The sequence below is a fragment of the Paramormyrops kingsleyae genome, chromosome 1 (genome assembly GCF_048594095.1).
Source record: "Paramormyrops kingsleyae isolate MSU_618 chromosome 1, PKINGS_0.4, whole genome shotgun sequence".
NCBI lineage: Eukaryota > Metazoa > Chordata > Actinopteri > Osteoglossiformes > Mormyridae > Paramormyrops > Paramormyrops kingsleyae.
In genome coordinates this window covers 61151840-61173211 of record NC_132797.1, presented here as the reverse complement: position 1 = coordinate 61173211, position 21372 = coordinate 61151840, and the positions used below count along the sequence as shown (strand labels likewise).

The 21372-nt window shown below is 44.6% G+C and overlaps 1 protein-coding gene across 17 annotated transcripts in view; it reads left to right on the top strand.

The window, feature by feature from the left end:
* Positions 1-21372, top strand: part of LOC111842870 (tensin-1-like) — a 61350-nt gene that overhangs the window by 21217 nt on the left and 18761 nt on the right. For 13 of the 17 annotated variants that reach the window (XM_023809916.2, XM_072717094.1, XM_023809915.2 and 10 more), the window contains 14 exons: positions 4066-4104; positions 7189-7230; positions 11657-11700; positions 12911-13079; positions 13334-13384; positions 13497-13619; positions 14530-14594; positions 14970-15053; positions 15973-16085; positions 16207-16267; positions 17015-17090; positions 18381-18510; positions 18800-18865; positions 19150-19266. In XM_023809916.2, coding sequence (XP_023665684.2) covers positions 4066-4104; positions 7189-7230; positions 11657-11700; positions 12911-13079; positions 13334-13384; positions 13497-13619; positions 14530-14594; positions 14970-15053; positions 15973-16085; positions 16207-16267; positions 17015-17090; positions 18381-18510; positions 18800-18865; positions 19150-19266 — 1180 coding nt within the window. Of the gene's footprint in view, positions 1-4065; positions 4105-7188; positions 7231-10395; positions 10584-11656; positions 11701-12910; positions 13080-13333; positions 13385-13496; positions 13620-14529; positions 14595-14969; positions 15054-15359; positions 15492-15972; positions 16086-16206; positions 16268-17014; positions 17091-18380; positions 18511-18799; positions 18866-19149; positions 19267-21372 lie in introns of those variants that run through there. The other 4 variants (XM_023809918.2, XM_023809927.2, XM_023809925.2 and 1 more) reach the window with 3 other exon arrangements.

The window sequence follows — 21372 nt, the reverse complement described above, 5'->3', positions numbered from 1 at the left end:
TCTGGCTCCCGAACACTATGTGAAGTATGTGGGTTCTGGCCCAGTCTTATCAGGCCCTGCCTTCCTGGTGGGATATTTGGGATACACGGGGCCTGCTTTGGTGCTCGCTTGCTTTCACCTCTGATTCATGTATCGGCTGACATAATAAAGCCAGGAAACCATTCATCCTAGCCTGAAACAGTGTGAGGTGGGCTGGAGAGATGGGGTATGGGCTGGAGGCATGAGTGGGTCCTCATCACTGGCAGCCACGTGAGGTTTCGTTGCTTGTGGAGCACAGTCCTACTAGGTGCATTAATTTCATCTCTCTGGCAGCTCTCTGTGTTTATTTTTGCTAAAATAAAGCTCTTTGCCAGCAGACTCTCAACAACACACTTCATTGCTTACATGGTTTCTGTTGCGTTGAAGTATGAGAGAAAACATTTTCAGGCATCTAACAATATATCTGTCTCAAAACTCAAATTACCAACAGAGAAGCGCTGTGAAGCTTATCAAATGCTAAATATTTACTCTGGATTTACACTCTGTTTTCATTCCTGTGTGCCACACCAGTGGATGCCTTTGTTGTAAGCTAAGATTCAAAGGTTCACCAGAGTAGAAACATCCAAGCTGAGCATGAAGGCTGTGCCACTAGGGACTTTCACACCTAAGTTTGGGAACCTGGTCCCGGTTCACAAGTTCCTGGGTTGTCTGGACTTGGAACTTTTGAAGCTCCTGGCCACTTTTGTGTGTCAAGTTCACACTGCACCTTTATGCTAAGCATGGGAGACACAAGAAGTTTGTAGGTTAAACTTCATACATAATTTTGTATAAAACTACACCGTTACTCCAAAACAATGGAGGGTAAATAAGTTGTTTTGTTAGTTATTTGTTAGTTATTAGAGGGATTGATCACATTCAAAATGGGACACAGCCTTCAATTTATATTTTACTTATATGACTGCAACATCTTCATGATTCTTCTTAAATCTGGCTAGCAGATCGATCTTTTGTATTCCACAGTATTTAAATGTTTTAACGTTATTCTGATGATATTAGACAGAAGTATATTGATTAGAGATAGAATTTTCTGATGCGGAAATATAGAGATGCAACCAAAAAATGTATTATTTAAGCATTAAATGTAATTGGGGTACAAAAATAATTCCATCCATCTGCTACTCAGTTCCGTGTAACTTCCAAGTTAGCTCCAGTGTTTGTGGTCAAAAATGAGCATATTATCACTGTAAGCACCTTGCCATAGTTCGTGTTCGAATGAAAAGTACCTACTCTAGATAGGTACTAAAAAAGGGTTCTGGAACTGTCTCTGAGGGAGTACTTTCGGGCCAAGTTCCTGTGGTGTGAACATGCCCAATGTCCCTGGTTCCAGAAAAAGAGTTCAGGTGGTGTGAAAGCGGGTTTGGGAACTTACTAGAGGGAATCCACCATCTCACAGGTTCACCTGAAGCAGGACTATATGTCCCTCGAGTATTCTCTGGACAGGCAGTGTGTTTTCATCTAAAGCAGTACTAGCCTTTCCAGGTTGCCAGGGACCTAGTTTTCTCCATCTGTTCTCATTCTGAAATGTCAACTGTTCCTATCATCCCCCTTGATGTGTGATGTCCTTGCCTCCTTGGGAGTCTCAGGACATAGACACATTTCCCGATGTGTGTGCTGTCAGAAAACTTTTCCTTTTTGTCATATAGACTGCTTCTTTAGTCAACAAAATAACTTGTTAGGACAGCTGATGTGCCAGAGTGGGTATTGAACCTGGTTTGACTTGGGTTCCAGCAGAGAGGCTGCTTCTCAGATGTGGTTCATGCATCCTTCTGTCAGTAGGGACTCGTTTCGGTGGTTCTTTCCTCTTGTCTTAGATTGTTAGTCAGCCCTGAGCAGCGCTTGCCTTGATTTACCCTTCTGGAACTTCTGTGGATAAAGCTTTTATTGTGTCTGGGGAAAACAACTTGGTCTGTTAAAAAGAAAGGGAGGCAGAGAGAAAAGGAACATTTTACATGCTTTGAAAGAGCATAAACATGGTAAGAGGGGTAGCCCATGACTTCATTCCAACCCCACTCTGTCTTCTGGAACAAGACCCTCCGAAACAGGAGTCCTTTTATGGTAGAACTTTTCTGTCTGAACTGAGAGCCTCATACACAAGTAGCACATACAGGGGCAAGCTTTATGATTACTTTAAGTAAAACACCTCCTTTATGAGAAGGAACAGAGGATGATGTGAAGGAAAACTATTTCAGGTATACTGAATTTTAAAAGTGTTCTTTAGGTGTTCTTCAGATGTTTCTCAGAATTCTGTTGGACTCGAAAGGCTACAGTGCTTGTGGATCTCACCAGGCTTCCCTTCTGAGTCCATCTTGTTTTATATTTAAATGGACTCCAGGAAGGAAAAGTAATTTACAGCTACAGGAAGCAGATCTGTGAAGCAGAGACTGTTGACGTGAGCACATAATGCTGTGGTTCACTTGTCCTTAACTGCTTCAGTAAGACACCCAGCTGTTTAACGTGATACCGTGATAATCTAACATTAGTTAGATTAAATAGATACTGTATACTAAAACTCTTAATTAAATTATGTTACAGTTGCACTTGAAATAAATAGCAGCACACCTTGTGGCAGCAAGAGTTTAATTAAGGCTCTCAGGAAAGTGCAAACTAAATTAGACTCCAGAATCATCCCACCAAAGGTACCAGGTATATAAGGTTCCTGGACTTTTGACATCCATTCCTCATTGGCCTGAACAGAGTTCAGTCTAAGTCTAAGAACTTTTATTTTTTTATAAATGCATTTGGGAAAGTGCATTCAGGAAAATGCCCAAAATTACCAACAACAGTAAAGACATGAGTCAGTACTGAGTCACCTATCAGTTAGCAATGAGCAGGAGTATCTTCACAGATGCCCAAGCTGGCATCTGTGGTATCAGTCCCATAATTCCATCGCATCCAATTAAATCACCCATGAAAAGATAAGAGACACAGCCTTGCTCATTATTGCTCATTATGAAAGAATGAACTGAACTTTCCTGTTCTGGAACTTTCATATTTCTTAGGCATCAGTCAGGAATGACAGCAGATACCTGGAAAAATGCTACAAATTTGGTATACTTGCATTTTTATAACCCATTAAATGGTGAAAGTTAGATTTAAAAATACAGAATGACTGTAAAATCCCAAGTTCTAGCAGGAGTGATCCTGTGGGGAAATGCACTGGCTTGCGTGCTCAGTACATTAACTTCATGACAATGCCATGGCAGTCCCCAGATCCTCAGGAAGTGATTCATCTGGATGTGCTGATTGCAGAGACCATCATTATCTGCCTTTATCCTGTTTATTCAGCACAGTCCTCGGCCATGTTGGCTTCAAAAGCAAGCAGCAACAGTGGGTGCACTAATCCGTTTATGCTGTTTTTGGAAAACCGGGATCACCATAAGTTGGATGTAAACTAGCTTAAACCAGCAGTAACTCTCCAGTCCCTCTGGTTGCAGAGGGCAATCCTGTGGCCTGCAGCCGGCTCCCCAAGGAGAGGTCATGGATGTGAAATTTATGTGATACATCAGCAGACTGGTGATGACTCCAAAAACAAGCACTATCACAAAAACAAACATTATCAAAGATAATGACTTTGAACATTATGGATTACTTGGTGTCCCCGGCAACTAGGTGAGCATTTATTTTGCTTTTAGCCAAACCCAAATCAATGTTTACATCCATGACTAGCAGGTGGTAATTAATACTATGGGAGACCAGCAAATGATCCTTAATACTCTGGGGGAACAGCACATGGTCATTAATACTTTGAGAGGCTAGCACGTGGCCAGTAATACTCTGGGGGACCAGCTTGTGGTTATTAATACTTTGGGGAACTGAGTCATGGTTGTTAATACTCTGGGGACCAGCACGTGATTATTAATACTCTGGGGGATGAACATGTATTAATTAATACTTTGCGAGTCCAGCCCCTGGTTATTATAACTCAATCAGTTGCGCTCTCAGCTGAGATACCTGGAGGAACCCAAAAGTGGCTGCTGAGTGGATATTCAAGTAAAAAGCTGACCATTTCATTCCTCTGCCTTGCAGGTTAATGCACCCTGTGTACCGACTGCTAACTATGAGCTGGTAAGAGACTTTCATCCTGTCACTTCTAACGTTGCTGCTTAACCTCTAACCATGTTCTAGTGTTACACAGGGGCTGAGATGGTACACTCACTCACCCGTTCACTTAGCATTCTGGGAAGTCTCTCCTCTGCAGCACGTGCCACCACACATGTTTGCAATGGGAACAGCTCGCCTGGGAAAGTTACTCAGCCCATCCTGAGGGCGGGGTTTCAATCCCTGCTGGACTCAAGTGATGCATACGGGAGAGGCCCGGCCTTTTTGGGCTTGCTGCGGCATCTTGCGGGGCCACTCTCCGGGCTTTTTTCATTACCTTTTTATGTTTACGTTTGTATCTGCCAAAATAAGCTGCTCCCCCTGCTGCTGGCTGTCAGCAGACCAGGCTGCCTTCTTCAGATGGATTCCTGTGGCTCATGTCCAGGAACATGTAAGGTCTGTTCTGTTGTTTGTTATAACTTAATTATTAGGCACTGCCGAGATTCCATGAATAATAAACAAAGGGTTAGAGCAGTGGCAGTTGACAGTCTTTAGGTTGTCCTTGGCAGAAGCTCAGCTTAGACTAGCACTGAAGCTCACAGAGTTTCATGATCTCTGTGCTCTTTATTTTGTGAAGACACTGCTTTCATCAATCCTTCCATCTTCCATTCATTCATTTTGTTAATGCTTATTCAGTTAGGATCATGATGATTCAATATTTATGTGGCAGGTAAGGTACAGACACATGGTTGTTAATACCGTCACACATTTTATAAGGTAAAGAATGGATGTCCACTCATTCATGAGACCCCAATCTTCATCTCCTGCTCCAGAAACCTGCAGAAGATGGTGCCCTATGGTTCTTGATGTCTTAGTGTAGAATGTGTAGACTGTGTTACTGGTGGCTTGGTTTCTTATGTTTACATGTAGAAGGTGTTCCTGGTAGCTAGGTTCCTGATATGTACATGTCGGTTTTCCTGGTGCCCTAGTGCTTGATATCTACATGTAGATGGGGTTTGGGGTCCTGTCCATGTGTTGCTGTAAATATGGATGTCTCTGGCTTCACATGCTTCACTGGTTTACACAATCAGGGCTAAAGTACACCATCACCACATTGGATATTATCACTTTCGAAAGTATGTGATCTTTATCTCATGTCCGTAGGCATGGATATGCCATAAACACCTCATCTCATTTATTCCAACCACGCAAAACAATTTGTAGCAGTATGTAGTTTCACCAATGGCACACCATGTAGCCAGAAGGGATAGATGGATGGACTGTAGCTGTGTTTCTCTTCCCAGTGTCTGTTCAGTGGGGACTGGCCAGGAAGATTCAGGCAACAGACTTGAGGTGGTTTGAACAGCCCTGCAATTCAAAGCAGCTTGTTTATTGGCTGTTCCACAGCCAGCCTGCTGAGGTCTTCATTGGCCAGCTGTAAATCAGCCCTTAATTGGTTTTGAAGAGGCGACTGGTCTGGTTGAGGCAGCATGTCACATGCCCTTTTTAGGGGGTTCGCAGGAATGGTTTGGCCTGCAGGCTCAAATACAGAGTTCTGCCAGACCTGTGCCTCTCTCATTTGTCCGGTAGGGGTTTGTGTGTCCTGTCTCTCTCTACCAGACCTACACCTCTCTCCATTGTCCTGTAGGATGTCATGTGTCCTGTCTCTCTCTGCCAGACCTGTACCTCACTCCTTTGTCCTGTAGGGGATCATGTGCCCTGCCTCTCTCTGTCAGCCCTGTGCATCTCTCCTTTGTCCTGTAGGGGGCTGTGTATCTTGTCTCTCTCTGCCTGACCTGCACCTCTCTCCTTCGTCCTGTAGGGGGTCGTGTGTCCTGTCTTTCACTTTTTTGACCTCTTTAACTGACTTTTACTATATCCATACTGAATATCCCCCTTCCTGTTACATTCAAGACTTACAGTATACATTTAAAGAAATACCACAGAGATTCGAGGAGGCGAATTTCCAGTAAAAACTCATAAATTTAATAGGAAACACATGGTGGCTGATAAAAGTGGTTCATTTGTGTAAGGTTTGTGGAATTTTGATTGCTGTGTAAGCAAGAGAATCTAAACACTGTTCTTTCCCCCACGTTAAAAACACACTGATTTACGCATTGATTCATGCACTCATTAAAGTCGGTGTCCTTTCTGTAGGTGGCTGTGTGCTGAGATATGCAGGGGGGGTTCTCTCCATTTCAGAAATATTGCATAAGGCCCCTCTCACTTCTTGCCTCACCCATATTGCACCCCCTTGCCTGATGCAGAGGGGGTGTTTCTCACTGATGGAAAAATGCAGGGTATGAGTGGAACTTCTGAGTGCATGGGATGCTGCGCTTGCCATGTATGCCGGTGGCTGCAGGCAGCTTACAATTTTAACCCATTTTAACTGCTGGATATTTTACTGCAGAAAATGCAGGAACTTTTCTTAAAGGTTCTCCACCTCCTCTTCTGGACTCCTTTGACTCAGCTCCTCCTGTTACCAGTTGTAGCCATGATCAGCCGCTGCTCTAAATGTTGTTTCCTTCCTGTGGAGGACAGTGACCCTGAGAGGGAACAAGCCCGCACCAGAACGCGCAAAGCTAAGTTCTAATGTGCTATGTGCCAGTCCCACAGCTGCTCACTATGCTGTGCTGCCTTTTTCTGTACTTGCTACAGGATATGGCTCAGGAAATGATTTGTTGTGTTTTCTCTATGTGGAGGAGAAATTAAAGGGTGGGGGTTACTGGAGAGCAAAGATCTGTGAAAAAGACTCCTTTCGACCCTGGTTTTCTGTGTGCATGTACATGTGTATGTGCACATGCTTTCTTCCTGAGTAAACCCTACAATCACCCCCTGTGTTCCAGGGCAGGCTGATAGCCACTGCCACCCTAACGGTCCTGGCATGCTCCTGCTGTTTGACCATACGTCAGGCCCGGGACGTTCATAACCAAGTCCAGGGTTGTGCTTTATGAAATGTATTTCAGCATTCCTTGGTTTTGACATAGTAACCTGAAGCTGCTTTGCCTTCTGTGCCCCAGTAGGTGGTGTTGTGCTCTTGCTGTCTTCATCTTTGCATGGATGAGCACTTGTCTGTCTCACCTTTGCTCTTTCCTCTTCTCCTCTCTCCAGCTTGCAGGTCACCACATTTCCCTGAGACATGCCGAAACTATGGTAAGCACTTGTTACCTTTGTTTTGCTTGCTGAACATTATTCTAGAAGATTTTTGTGTTCTAAATATTTTTTCTCTTGATTCTGGGCTGTTTTTTAATTCTCTGAACAGAACATTTATGACATGACATGGTTTGAGTTATTTTGAGAATTTAGTGTCTACTCCAGTATTTAGTATTTTCCTGGCCCGTAGCTTATTAAAAGCCTTAAGACAGAACAACTTAAAACAGCTTTTATAACCTGGAGATATATAACCATCAGCTGATTCAGTATGCTGTTTGGACAATATGATAAAAAAAACAGTTATTTTGATGTGGGAGCCATTTTTTCAGTCCCTACAAGGAGAAAATCTGTGACTGTGATCAAAAAACTAAAACTGCCAAAAGACTTATATTTTGTTTCTTTACTTATGGTTAGGGTTAGGGCTGGGTACGGGTTAAGGTTGTTCTTGTTGGGATTAGAGTTTTTCCCTTAGAAATGAATGAATGGTTCCCACAAAAATATGAATACAAACACAGATGTGTGTGTGTGTGTCTGCACATTTGCTATGACAAAAGGATTTGCTTGTTATTGATTTTTGTTGGGGCAGGGTTGGGATTCCTTTATTATGCTCGAGAGTCACTGTTAAACCTCCACTGTGTGTGTGAGAGAGAGAGAAAGAGAGAGAGAGAGATTTTCTATATCCTGCTGCCTTACTGTTAATCTGGAATTATCAGACTTTCCTCTTCACCCACCCCAAATCCCTAGTTCAGCTAGTTCACTCCTTTTTTCTGAGGAGGGGGTGCGGCCCTGGTACAGCGATGTGGGGTGCCCTCCCCCCATTTTTAGTCCCTGCCCAACCACAGCTGCATATGACTAAGCGTGTCAATGTAGCACGTCATGTGAAATTCCAGATGAGTACACATCATCGAACCAGTGGTCTCTGCAGACACTGAGCATAGTGCGCTCACAATGTATGTGGACTTCAGCAGTCTGTCACCGTGATCTGCAGGACTGAACACTAAGAGTATTCACTACCCACATACACTAGAGATTAATCTATATCTTGTGGCTATTTTATTTCCTTATTCTAAATTAATATTTTAAGTGATAAGTTATTTTCCCACAGGTATGGTTTCACTTTAGTATGAGGCTTGTTTTGCATAGTGAAGATGAGCCAGTGAAGTGTGGGGATATCAGAGGATGTTACCCACCCTCTATCCAAGTGTCTTCAGATGTGTTTGGTTATAAAGCAGCAGATAGGGATGAACCACAATGATGCTTTCGCTTCTATTTGTCATGATGCTGTTTGTGTAAGTCCTTTAGTGGGCCAGAGAGGAGAATACTGTGTGAAATTAGGGCTTGGAGGATTCTTACATAACCAAATGACTCATTATGGTCAGGCAAAGCAACTTTCAATACAGCGTAGCCGGACACAGATGCTGAGGGGTGTTGCAGATGTTAAACTATGGTCATTCTGACATCTCATAGTCAGCATAGAGTGACCATAACATGCAGGGGCATATCAAAATGTGACCTTGGGCCTCCTCAGTACTTTCTGCTGAATGGGGGTCCCTCGGGCCCCCTCCAGTCCAGGGTCTGGGAAAACATACCTGTTTTCACACCCGCTGATGGCCTTAGTCACATGATCTGTTCTGCTCTTTCACTTTATTTATTTTTACGTTTCTTCTACCTTCCTTAGACTCAGCCTTCCAGGATATTTTTCCCCGACTTCTGAAATCACCTTGACCACTCTATATCAGAAGCTCCCATCATCTTCCACAAAATCCTGCTGTAGATGCTATAGGTTGTCTTCCAAACAAACATCATGTCCTTTCACCACTCTGCACTTAAATGAAGATGATGATGAGTTTTCTTTTTCCCTAAGTAGGAGTCAGTGTAGGAGCAGGAAAGACCCTCACAATTCCTCAAGCTGGTCCATGCTGTGGAGCAGGGGCGTTTCTAGGATTTTCATTTAAAGGGGGCTAAGCCCCCATAGATGTTTAACACATATTTGGCTTGTTCAGAATCAGTACTCAAATGAGTCTTCCTGATTCCTCATAAATAAGACAGTAGGTTCTACATTCAACCCCTTAAAACTTTATATCTACTAGGCTATTTATTCTAATTCATTAATATAGACAAACATTGTTTTAATGTAATTTAAAGTTTTATATGTCTTTTTTTGTTTCTATTCATTAAAAAAGTCACTTTTTCTAAATCAAAGTGACAAAAAAAGGCTAATAAATGTTTTTCACGATCTGGGACATTATTTAATACAATATTTATTACAAAAAAAACAGGATTTTTCTATCTCTGTAAATCACACTGCTATGCAGTTAAAACGAGTGCATTGAATGCTGTCTGTCACTATTTTTAATCATTTATGTGCATAACTCTATGGCAGTTAATGCCATGCACTGTGTAATGTTTTATATAGACAGTTAGTTTTTCCAATTAAAACAGCATCATTGTTTTATAAAGTAGACTATAGGTTAATAGGGTATGTATTAAGGGCTTCCTTTTCGCTAGATGAAACAGCTGGTGTGATGATGTAAAACAGTGAAAATTTTGACATTTTTTGTAAACTGTATTTATGAAAAAGGACTGCACTGATGCAGATATAACAATTTATCGAAAAACACACACCTTGGCTTAATCCTCGCTCTGTGATGCCGCAGTCTGTGATGCTTCAGTTGAAGACCGCGCTGAAAGACGTTGCGGAGCCGAAGTCTGCCGCCGTTTTCATATGAAATTTAAAGGGGACGTGGCCGATCACCAATTTGTGTAAAGTTTATGGAGAATTTTTAGGGGGGCTGAGTACAAATGTTAGGGGGGCTAAAACCCCCCTAAAAATGGCCTAGCGACGCCCATGCTGTGGAGTAATGATAGCAGCCTCATCCAGATGACCTGAGCTCTCAACACCAATGGCACTGAGGTCTTCTTCCAGTGTGTTATCTGAGAAAAGCTCTAGCGCTGCCTGAAAACTCACGTTGATGGAGAGAGGCTTTAAATAGCTGGCTGCGGAGGGCTTCAGCGAGGCCTGTAATGCTGAACAGATTGTCGGGGGAGCCTGCCAAGACCGCCGCCGTGTCAGGGTTAAAGAGGGAGGGGAGTGCATGAGATGGAGGGAGGAGTGAAAGGTGGGGGGCGGGGGGGAGCAGAAAGGCCAAGCATTACATGCCAGGGATGTGGCAACCAGGAAGCAGCTTCAGTCTGAAAGCTCTGGTTATTTAGAGAGTTAAGGGACTTTCGAGATAAGAATGAACAACAGCAGAGATCACCAGGTCTCTGCAGTCAGCTCCAGAAGTTCCCTGCCAAGTGACTTCTCCTCTATCAGGAGGGCCTGGAGATGGGGAGGGCAGTATCTGCTGAAGGTAGGGTCCAGGACACGGGATAGGAGTACCTGCAGAAGTTAGGGTCCAGGACATGGGACAGGAGTACCTGCAGGAGGTACTGTTCAAAAGAAGTTTGGTTTGTAAGATGATTGAAGTTTGTGTCTATAGAGTGTTGGATGGTATCAAGTGAAGGTTGAGAAGCACCTGTTGAGGGAGAGGTGTGGTCCAGGGAGGTCTTTGTGAGACTCATGCACTGTTCTTCTCTTTATACACTCAAACCTCAGGTTCATTTATTGCTCACAGCTGTGTTGCAAGCCGCTTCCCCACCAGTCTTCTTCTGGGGTGGGGGTTTGAGGGTCCATGTCTGGGTGCTTTTGTGCCAGGTCTATGGCATTTTAGATGGAATTTACTTCGGTAATTGTTAATATCTAATGTAATGTCTATGTCTAATAATTTTTATTTAAGCCATCATGTCTGTGTTTACAACATGTTAACTGTGTAAATAACTGCATGTGTTTTTCACTATTATAGATTCAGTGACATCTGCTCAAATTACAATTAAGTTACAGGAATTTACAGCACAGTTTTAGCCAGTTACTGGTTAGTCATGGAAGATACACTACTATTCCCAGCCAAGCCCATCTGCTTGCTGTAACACCGCAAATGAATGTTAATGTGGCTTCTGTGTGTTGAAGCACAGAACGACTGCATCTCTAATTTATCTATTGGGTCTATGTATGGAAGCAGGGGCACATGGAAACGACTGTTAAAATAAATTGGCGCTGTGCAGAGTTCAGCAATGAGGAGCCTGCTCTTGGCCACATTTTGTTTCCTCAGGGCTTCCTCAGTGGTTCTTCAAGGTTTTCTCTGGGCTTTCTCAAGGTTTTCTGTGGGCTTCCTCTGGGTTTCCTCAGGGTCTCCTCAGGATTTTCTCAGGGCTTCCTCTGGGGTTCCTCAAGGTTTCCTCAGGGTCTCCTCAGGATTTTCTCAGGGCTTCCTCTGGGGTTCCTCTGGGTTGCCTCTGGGGTTCTTGTGGTCCCTACTTTGGGCATCCATGAGAGATTTCCTTTGATTCTGTACCATTCATTGAAATGCCTCAAATCTGTTTGCAGAGTTCAATCAAGTCCTCCACCGAGTCAAGACTCAAGCCCTCACGGTATGAACGGCTGCCAATCCATGACTCATGTATTAATGGTCTTTTGGTCATCTGTAGCTGACGCTAACCCTCATTCTTGGATTTCACGGGGAGGTAGGGAATGCAGGACATGTTGACCTGGTGGACATGTCAGTGCTTCAGTCTCTGCTAAATGAGGCTTTGATCTGCTTTACATTAGACACATTGTGTGTTTTCAGTGCCATGCCACTAACCAGATGGCTTCTCTAAGCACCAAAAGCACAAAGTGAGGGATGCATCAGCAGACATGATTAGGGGTTTGGCCAGAGCTGCATTCCAAGTGCTGATTGGTCATTCCCATGGTAAACAGCCTCTGGAAGGCTATTTACCACTCCCAGTCGGACATGTTCTCTCTTCGTTTGCTAACCTAACATCAAGCACACAATGTTCACATACTGGCTGGGGATGTTTAGCACACAAGATCCGCAGTCATATATTATGTGGCATCTGAGAGAAAGCATCTTTCACCACGCCTTCCCATCAGATATGATGTATGAGTGCAGCGCTGTTAAACAGCACTGCTCATTGTTCAGACACTTCAGGTATTTACTGGGGTTTGTTGTCATGCAAGATGCAGATAGCAGCTCCCAAGGAAGCCTACTCACCAGGAACAGAGGCCTACAAAGATCCTTTCTGATCCCAGGATCTCCTGGACTAAAGCTACACTGCGCTTTTGTTTCAGTTGGACTCGGAATCACTTTGGCTGTTTGTGGGATGTTTCTTGGGAAGTGTTTTACTTAGTAAAACAATAGCAAAGAGCTTTTTGATGCCGTCGCACTCGTTTATTGTAAAGACCTCACACTTTTATTTGAGCAGCTTCCTGCACGTCCTAGTGGTTCCTTCAAACAGACTGTCTTACTGAGACTCTGTTTGCTGTATTGCATATAAACTGGGTCTTTAAATTTTGTCAAATGATACTTTTATTGCAGTTTACAGTCCTATACATGAAAGAACAAAGAGATGAACCCATAGTGACTTATTGCTGTCACATCATTTAGTGGACCAAGTTTATTTTACACCAATGAGCTTTAAGGCATATACTCCATGGGGTACTATGGATATGCATCAGCCATGTGTATGACAGCAGATCATTCTCAGACTCTCTCTGCTTTTCTACTACAGTGATCCTTGAGAAAAGGACTTCATGATCAAGCTACACGTACATATCTACCTATCTGTATGTCCTCTACAGGACGCTGAGCCTGATCCAGGGAGAGGAGAACTATGACGTGGACCTTCTCTATATCACTGAGAGCATCATCGTGGTAGCGTTTCCTGCCAGTGCTGAGGAACACAGCCACAGTGCTCACCTCAAGGAGGTGGCCACCATGTTGAAGTCCAAGCATGGGGCTCATTACCTGGTAATGCAGACTGGCTCCAGCCAGGCTCCACACTGACTCTACCCTGGTTCCAGTCTCGTTCAGCATGTCTGTGTATAATATCTGTGGTTAATGCTTTGCCTCTTCTCCCTCAAGCATCCTTCCAGGGACTCCAGCTCCTCTCGTTTTCCACTGCATCTGACTAATCATTCTTAGTCCACTTTTGAATCAGCAGCATCTGTCGTGGTGAGACCACACCCTGCTCTGTGACTTGAACGTGCTCATCTGGCTTGCAGGTCATCAACCTCAGTGAGAAGAGGCATGACCTGACTAAGCTGAACCCAAAGGTGAGTTGTGCTGACAGTGGTCCAGAAGTGGCCCTAACTGTTCTCTACTGATTTCCAACTTTTAATCATGAATGCAAAACTGTAACTTGCACACTGCCATCTGCCCCTCTAGGTGTTAGACTTTGGCTGGCCTGACCACCACGCACCAACCCTAGACAAGATTTGTACCATCTGCAAGGCTATGGACACCTGGCTCAAAGCAGACCCCCACAATGTGGTGGTGCTACACAACAAGGCAAGGAGCCCACCCTCACAGCATGCACCTGTCACCCTTGTCACTAATAATAAGTCCCATGGTGTGGAGTAGATCATGCTTAAGGCTAAAGGTACCTGTTTGTAGTTATTCAATATTTCCTGTTTTTTCCCTAAGACTGTCTGTGAATGGCATTACTTGGTGATACCTCAGCTCATGCCCATACACAATACTGGACAGTAGATGGTGCTCTTGAGTCTATTTTGAGGCATCAGCTTCACCGTTTCATTGCTTCTCTATCTGAAAGGCTTCAGAGTGACTCATGGATCTGAAGACACAGCCACGAGATCTTGTCATCATGGTTACTATCTTAAAGTTTGTGTACACGGAGACAGTGTGTCACCAGAGAACATTTTCTCCGGGTACTGGTCTGTTGATAGTGTTAATAGCAGGAATTCAGCCAATAATTGCAAAATAACATCTGACTGAGACAGTGTGACTTAGCAAGCTAAAGGGCTAAATGTAGAGCGACGCTGGAGTTTTAGCTACATGAAGTTACAGGAGCTGTATCCATTAAGTCCAGTCGCTGTGTGATTCTCTGCATGCTAATCAATGCTTAGGGTATGATGGTAAACACACTGTCAACATAGTAAATTAATATAGAAAGGGGTAGTTAGAGAGCATTGATACTTGCATGTTGGAATAAATGTACTTTACATGTTTTTATATCGTTCCACATGCTATTGAAAGACATCATTGTAGTGTGCATGTAACAGATCCTCCTATTCATTAAATGTATTTATTTAATGGAAACTTTTGTGAAGAAATCTTGGGGTCAGCAGCATGCAGCTCCCTCTTGAATTTAGGGGTCTTGCTCAAGGGGCTTAATTGCTCTGCCAGCCAGAGGATTTGGACCCCAATGGTCCCCAATGAGCTCTTGCTTTGTCCGCAGGGCAACCGCGGACGAACAGGGGTGGTGGTCGCTGCCTACATGCATTACAGCAACATATCAGCTAGGTGAGGCTGCACCACCACTTTATCCAACGTCCTTTTGTTTGTTTGGCCAGAAGCTGATGATTCTCTGAAGTAAGTCAATAAATCATTAGTAGGTGGAGAGCAATTGGTCATGTTCCCTAAATGCTGGCTGTCAGCCCAGAGGAGCCCAATCGATCCTACACTGTGGATTGAAGGAGCTAATTCAAACTGTACAGCAGTGTGCTGGTCATTCTGTGATCATTACTATAGATTTAAAAAGCCCATTGTAAAGTTGAATGTTGCTGGATGACTATAAAGTGACTGATAGAAAGATGGATACAGGTTTATGTGACTTTGACACTGTTAAAAACAAGGCAGTGTGATAGGGAACTAAAAGGCGTTTCTTCTGGAAAGCAGTGCAGATCAGGCCTTGGACAGATTCGCCATGAAGCACTTTTATGAAGATAAGGTCCTTCCTGTGGGTCAGCCGTCCCAGCAGAGGTCAGTCTCTCCACACTTCCTCCTCAGGTATCCTAACCCTAACCCTCCCTGCTGAGGTCAGTCTCTCTTCACTTCCTCCTAAAGTCTCCTAACCCTAATCCTCCCAACAAAGGTCAGTTCCTCCACACTCCCTGTTGCTTTCACAGACTGATTCTGTTTTCTTATGAGTTTTCTCTAAGGGAAGAAGTGTGGCATTTCTAATAACTTATCCTAATGTTCCAAACTTTTCCTAATGCTTCCTAAAGTCTCATAGCTTTTAACTTGTCCTAATGTCGTCTAATTTCTCCTTCTGCTGGTACATTCCAGGGGATCACTTATCTCTCAATGAGGCCTAATTGCTGAAATTGAAAAGAGCTGTTATCTTTGAAAATGAAACCTTTGGTCCCATTAGAAGGGGGCTGCTTCCTGTCATCTACACGGAGAGTTCTATATCATAGGGTTAGTAGGTGTTGATATCTAATCCCTTTTCTCATACTGTATTACCCTTTTCACATGATCTTCCACACACAGAAGCTAATTCTGCTGTTACTGAAACAGCGTGTCCTTGCCTGTAACTCCACACGGGCTCACAGGACCCAGACGGAGATCTTCTTCTAAAGGGCTGAGCTGCGGGTCATCAGACCCCTTTTGCCGTTCACAGCTGTGCCTTGAGGCTGCTCCCCATCATCACCCCATTCTGGTGTCCATGCTGACGCCCCTTGGCTTTGCAAAACACCCCCACCCCTTCTCGTTTAAACGAGTTGCACGTAAGGTTTTTTAAAAGGAATCTGGCAGCGAGCTAAAGTGCTAAACCTCAGCGTTGCTATTTCCTGCCTGGGATATAATTAACCAGAAGCTGGTGCCCAGCAGCATGTTGTGCATGTTGAGCAATGGTGAAGGCATGCTTAAATAATATCCTCTGTCCTTCTGTCTGGCCCAGGTACGTGCAATACTTCAGTGGCCTGCTGTCAGGACGGATAAAGATCAACAACAAACCACTGTTCCTACATCATGTCATCATGCATGGGATCCCTGACTTTGAGTCCAGAGGAGGTGAGCATGTATGCCCTGTGCAGCCCTTGCAGACATTCTGACGGGCTTCTGTTGAACATTTGATGGTTTTTGCTCTTCCTCACATTGGACACTAACCTCTTTGTGTTGCTGTTCCTCCCAGGTTGCCGTCCTTTTCTGAAGATATACCAAGCTATGCAACCCATTTATACCTCTGGCATATAGTAAGAGTGATGCTCACTCTTTTTATCTGTGATATACCTGTAGTTGGTAATCAAGAAATGAAGTTATGAGGTGTGAAAGACCAAAGCCTTGCTGGTTCAGTCTTCCCCCACTTGGGGTGCAGGGAACAATGGGGACACCATAGCAGTTTCCAGAGCATCCACAATGATTTGCAAAACACTGAATCCCCACTGTCCATATACAGAATCTCAATGGCCATTTTACTGTTTAAAAACCTCATGTTCCCAAAGCACTCATCAAGACTGTTGAAGTAGAGGCCCCTGTCTAATAAAGTACTTTGCAAATATTAGGCATTAATGAGTCTGGTTACAGAAGAATTTTGCTACTTCAGCGTGCAAAATTGATGACCGGACTCTTACACTTCAGTGGCATTGAATGACATCAATCCATTGAGAAATCTCTTAGGGAATGAAGACCTTCAGCGGCGAATGGTGAATGTGCGTGTGTTTGTGTAAATCCAGGCACAGCTGAGGTAATATCTTTTTACTCAGCTGTTTATGCACACTGAAATCATTGTCTTGGCAGTAAGTTATCTTGCCTGATGTGTGGGGTATGAATCTGATGCCAGCAGGTACCCTGAAGCACTGCAGATCTGTCCACCCCTCTGTCCATTCAAAAAGAACCAGTCATATGTGGTTCTGCTGGCTTCTGAGAGGCTACTGACCTGTAATGATGGCTCTCGCATGCCTGTGAGTGACTCCTACATATTTCCTGTCTGGTCTCTGCAGCAACGTCCAGGGTGACAGCCAGACCAGCATCTGCATCACCATTGAGCCCGGGCTCATGCTCAAAGGAGACATTCTGGTAAGACGCAGGTCTCCACACACTACTCTCATGTACAGCGTGCCTCTGCTAATGGGGTGTGGATCATCTACTCAACATGAAACACAGGTGCTCCACAAATCTTAACGAAGAGTCAACAGAGTCAGCCAAAGACAGCAGAAGAGCTTGATGAAGGATCTGTGGAGGCATAACATGTGTTCAGTGGCACCTTTATGTGTGTGAAAGAGAATGCACCTTTGGGGGGGGGGTATTCTTCATTACTTCATTACAGGTCCAATGTATTGACCCAGATGTGTAACATATAGTCAACTGGCAAATCTGTAGAACATCTTTTCCTAGCTAGACCAAGTAGTGGAGTTTCATCATGCACGGTTGACTAACCTATAGCGGCTTCTGCCTCATTAACTCTTCCCCCACAAATAAGCTCCTCCTCCTTAAGGAACTTCTCCATGTTCCTGCTGAGTAGAAACCACAAGGTGCTTGTTCTCTCTGTTTCCTTCCTGCTCAGAGTAATTTGGGCTGACCCTGTATTGAAATATTGGTGAAAGATCCAGCTACTTCAACAGTTATTCTTCTGTGCTGTTCCTGTAGCATGTGCTTGTTATGCAGAGTGCGTCTGGTTTAAAAAGGCAGCAAAAAACCAGAGAGATATGATGACTGTAACAAACAGCATGCATTGTTCACCAATAAGGTAACCAGCTTTGCATAGCCTGGGGTGAACTTCAGGATCATGAGAAAACCTCATATTTGTATCTAGTGTGGATTATGGGACCAGACCTTAGTGTAGCACTGAAAATGAGGCTGGTATGAAGAAAGCACCATATTAAAGTGTGACTGGCCAGGCAGGAAGGCAGGAATTTCCTGTGCAGACCTTAATGGCTTCAGGATGGGCCTTGGCATGGATGGCAGTGTGTCAGATAAGGCAGCTCGGTAAGGGCGGACAGACGATGCAGTTATATAGCTACATGAAAAGAGAGACAGGTTGTGACACTGACTGGGAGCAATGCTGGTCACCATTCTGACTATCGATGGGCTTCTAATCATTCATCTCTTTGCTCTAGAGTGAGGTTTACAGTGATTGATGTGAACACCTCTTAAATTCAGTAAACTGCCCTTTGGTGGCCCAGTTTTCTGTAGGCATGTGAGTGTCTGATGATAGCCATTTACCAGCATAAAGCTAAGAATGATGCTGTGATTTTATATAGCTGCCCAGCATTGACCTGGAATGGCAGCCTCCCACCATAGACCTGAAGGTCAGCAATACTCGGTAGGTGTTTTTTTCCTGATGAATTCCCCATCGATTTTTGGCAGCTGAAGTGCTACCACAAAGGGTTCCAAGGCCCTGCCAGAGACGTGATCTTCCGGGTCCAGTTCCACACTTGTGCCATCCATGACCTGGATGTGGTCTTCACCAAGGAGGAGCTGGATGAGTCCTGCAGAGGTAGACTTCACTGGGGGAGTCCCTGTAGAAGCACACAGACTGCATGTGGTATTGGGCATGTATAATGTTCAGACCACAGCATATTAAACAACCAGCTACCCAAAATGATAAAATCCCTCCTGATTGCACCTTGTTGGCTCTAATGAAATTCAGAATGGGAAGCCAGAGGTGTATCTTTAATGTGTATAGCAATCATGTGACCCCCACAGGTCGGAATAGTGTGGTTTGACATGTAGAATGTGGGGTGTGAAACACTGTGGTCTTCTCCTGTGTTTCTCCCTGTTCACAGATGAGCGATTCCCTGACTGTGGGAGAGTGGAGTTTGTCTTCTCTCTGGGGCCAGAGAAAATCCAAGGTGAGCCTCAGCTGGTGTCTCTGTGGATAGTCTCTGTGGATAGTCTCCTATGGAAAGTTTCCTGTGTCAGGTCACACTTGGCCTTGGACAGGTCTAGAGGGGCACCAGTTTGGACCGGGGATCAACAGGATGCTTTAGCAAGTCATACGATGACCAGTGGTCCCTATGTCATCCCCAACAAAGTTCCATGAAACTTCAGAAGTTTCGTAACCTCCCAGGAGACAGAACGCCATTTGAATGTTAATTGGTCAGTGTGGTCCTCAGTGTGCATATGTGATAATCAGGTATGGAGCACCTGGAGAACGGACCAAGCGTCTCAGTGGACTACAACTCCCAGGACCCGCTGATCCGTTGGGACTCCTACGAGAACTTCCACCAGCATGGTGACGACCTGCCAGCAGGTAAGGCTGAGGACTGAGACGGGCAGCCCTATGCCATGGCTGCTTTGAAATACAAACTTGAAATACAGTGAACTGTGATCGGAAGGTTTTTGGTTCAAATCCCAGAGTGATGTCACTGTTGGGCCCTCAATTGCTGCCGGAACTATCAGTACCCTGCTTCCTGAAATGTATGTGACTTTGGATAAAAGCATCTGCTAAATAAAATGTAAATAGTATGGTAATATATACGAGGCATTACTCCCCAATCTCCAGCAGGGGTCATAGTCTGGGGAGTGCCCCCCCCACATGAGAGGAAAGTGACCTCCCTGGGTGAAACTGGATATGCAGGCATTTATACATTGATTGTGTCACACTCATAGCCCGGTGGGACCCTGGAGACACTGACAGACACTGCACCTTTGTGCCGATTCCTGAAATCTCCCCTGGACTCTGCAAAGGAGTCGTTTTCAGTGGAAATATTTTATATGCAGCCAGTAATAATTCTACTCGGACAGTTGGACACTCGGACTTGCTCTTTGCAAGTCTGCTGCAAGTTCACATGTGCAGGGAATTAACGGGGCTTGCTCTGACCCTCCCGGAAGTCAGAAAAGAGAGCTAGGGGAAAATAATGTGAGGGTTTAGCTGGTGCCTGCTGAGTGGGAAGCAGGGGGATATATGTGTGTGGGCAGTAGGTTTGGTAGGTAAGCAGGGTTTGGGGTCAGTTTACATGTCTGAAGTAATGAACCAAGTTTCATCTGAAAATAACCTGTAGATATCTAAAGACATCATTACCTCAACTGGAGTCATAACTCGAGTTAAAGGTCACTTATTTAAGGGTCCCCCACATCTATGGGAATCGGTGATGTCATCTGAGGATAATATAGGTGTGGAACCCTCTTCATTCTGGTCATTTATCATGTCAGTTACACTGATAAGGAAGAGACAAGACTGTGACATCATGGCCAAGGTCTCTGAAATGCTAGACATGACGTAACACGTGCTTCGATTTTTACGAGGGGGGAATGCCAGTCATTTTAGAGCTGCCCAACGTCCACAAGGCACTCCGAGCATGCAGCCCGAAAAGCAAGATTTAGATCAAATAACACACATTTTATTTTTTTTTAAGTCAGTTTTTTTAACTCAGAATAAAAGACTAAAATCAGGGGCAAGGTTTGTGATGACTGATTTTCGGGGCCATAGCTACATTTCATAGCTGTCAGCTTAACATCTCGCTTGTGGTAGAAAGATCTAGAAACAGCCTGTCTGCTCAGGAAGCAGATGTTGAAGTTCCTGAAGGGGGGGAGTAGGCAGACAGTGCATGGGGGTGTGGATCGTGTGTGTCCCTATGACAGCAGGGAGTTCTCTCACTGCTCGGAAACACATTTTTGGAATAGTTTAGGTGTGCCGGGAGGGGGGGGCGCTGTCCATAGCCAGAGGCCTGGGCACCACAGACTCTCTTTAGCTCTCTCCTGCACTCCCTTGCTGTCTCTTGCTTGCTCTGTCTCACTTACTGCTGGGAGTGCAGTGCTGTGTAGGTGGGCACTTCTTCCTGAGGGGCGGTATGGCTGCTGTGGCAGGGAACGTTCAAGAGAGGAGCCAATATGTGGGTCCAGTGGACCAGAGGACTTTTCATAAACCATGTGATGATATCAGGAAGCTGTGTCTCCATATGGGTGTTATGGTGGGCTCACTGGGTATTGTCAGGTGGGGTGGTGGGGGTCATTGCATCGCTGTGCCTCCCTGTAATGCTGTCCTGTCATTTTGCATGGCAATCTTGTTGTTTACAAAACATGGTGAAACACAGAGCTAAATGAGCTAAATTTGAGCAAAGGTGTTATCTTTTTATAAGCTGCCTACTTTATTGTGATAATGAGTGGCACTGCCTGGGGAGTCAGCAGGCCGTTTGGGTGCCCATAACGTGCCCATAAGGTTCCTGTAAGGTTCAGGCCCTTCGGAGGTTTGATCCAAACAGCACCTGACACAATAACATTGTCAGACCAGGAGGGCTGGCCGGGGGCATACAGATGTCTGGGGGGGAGGGGGGGGGGATGGTTCTCTGTTCGCACAGCTTTCCTCTGCAGTTTGCTTGATGTTTGTTTTTGCAGTCTGCTTGGGGGTGGGGGGCGG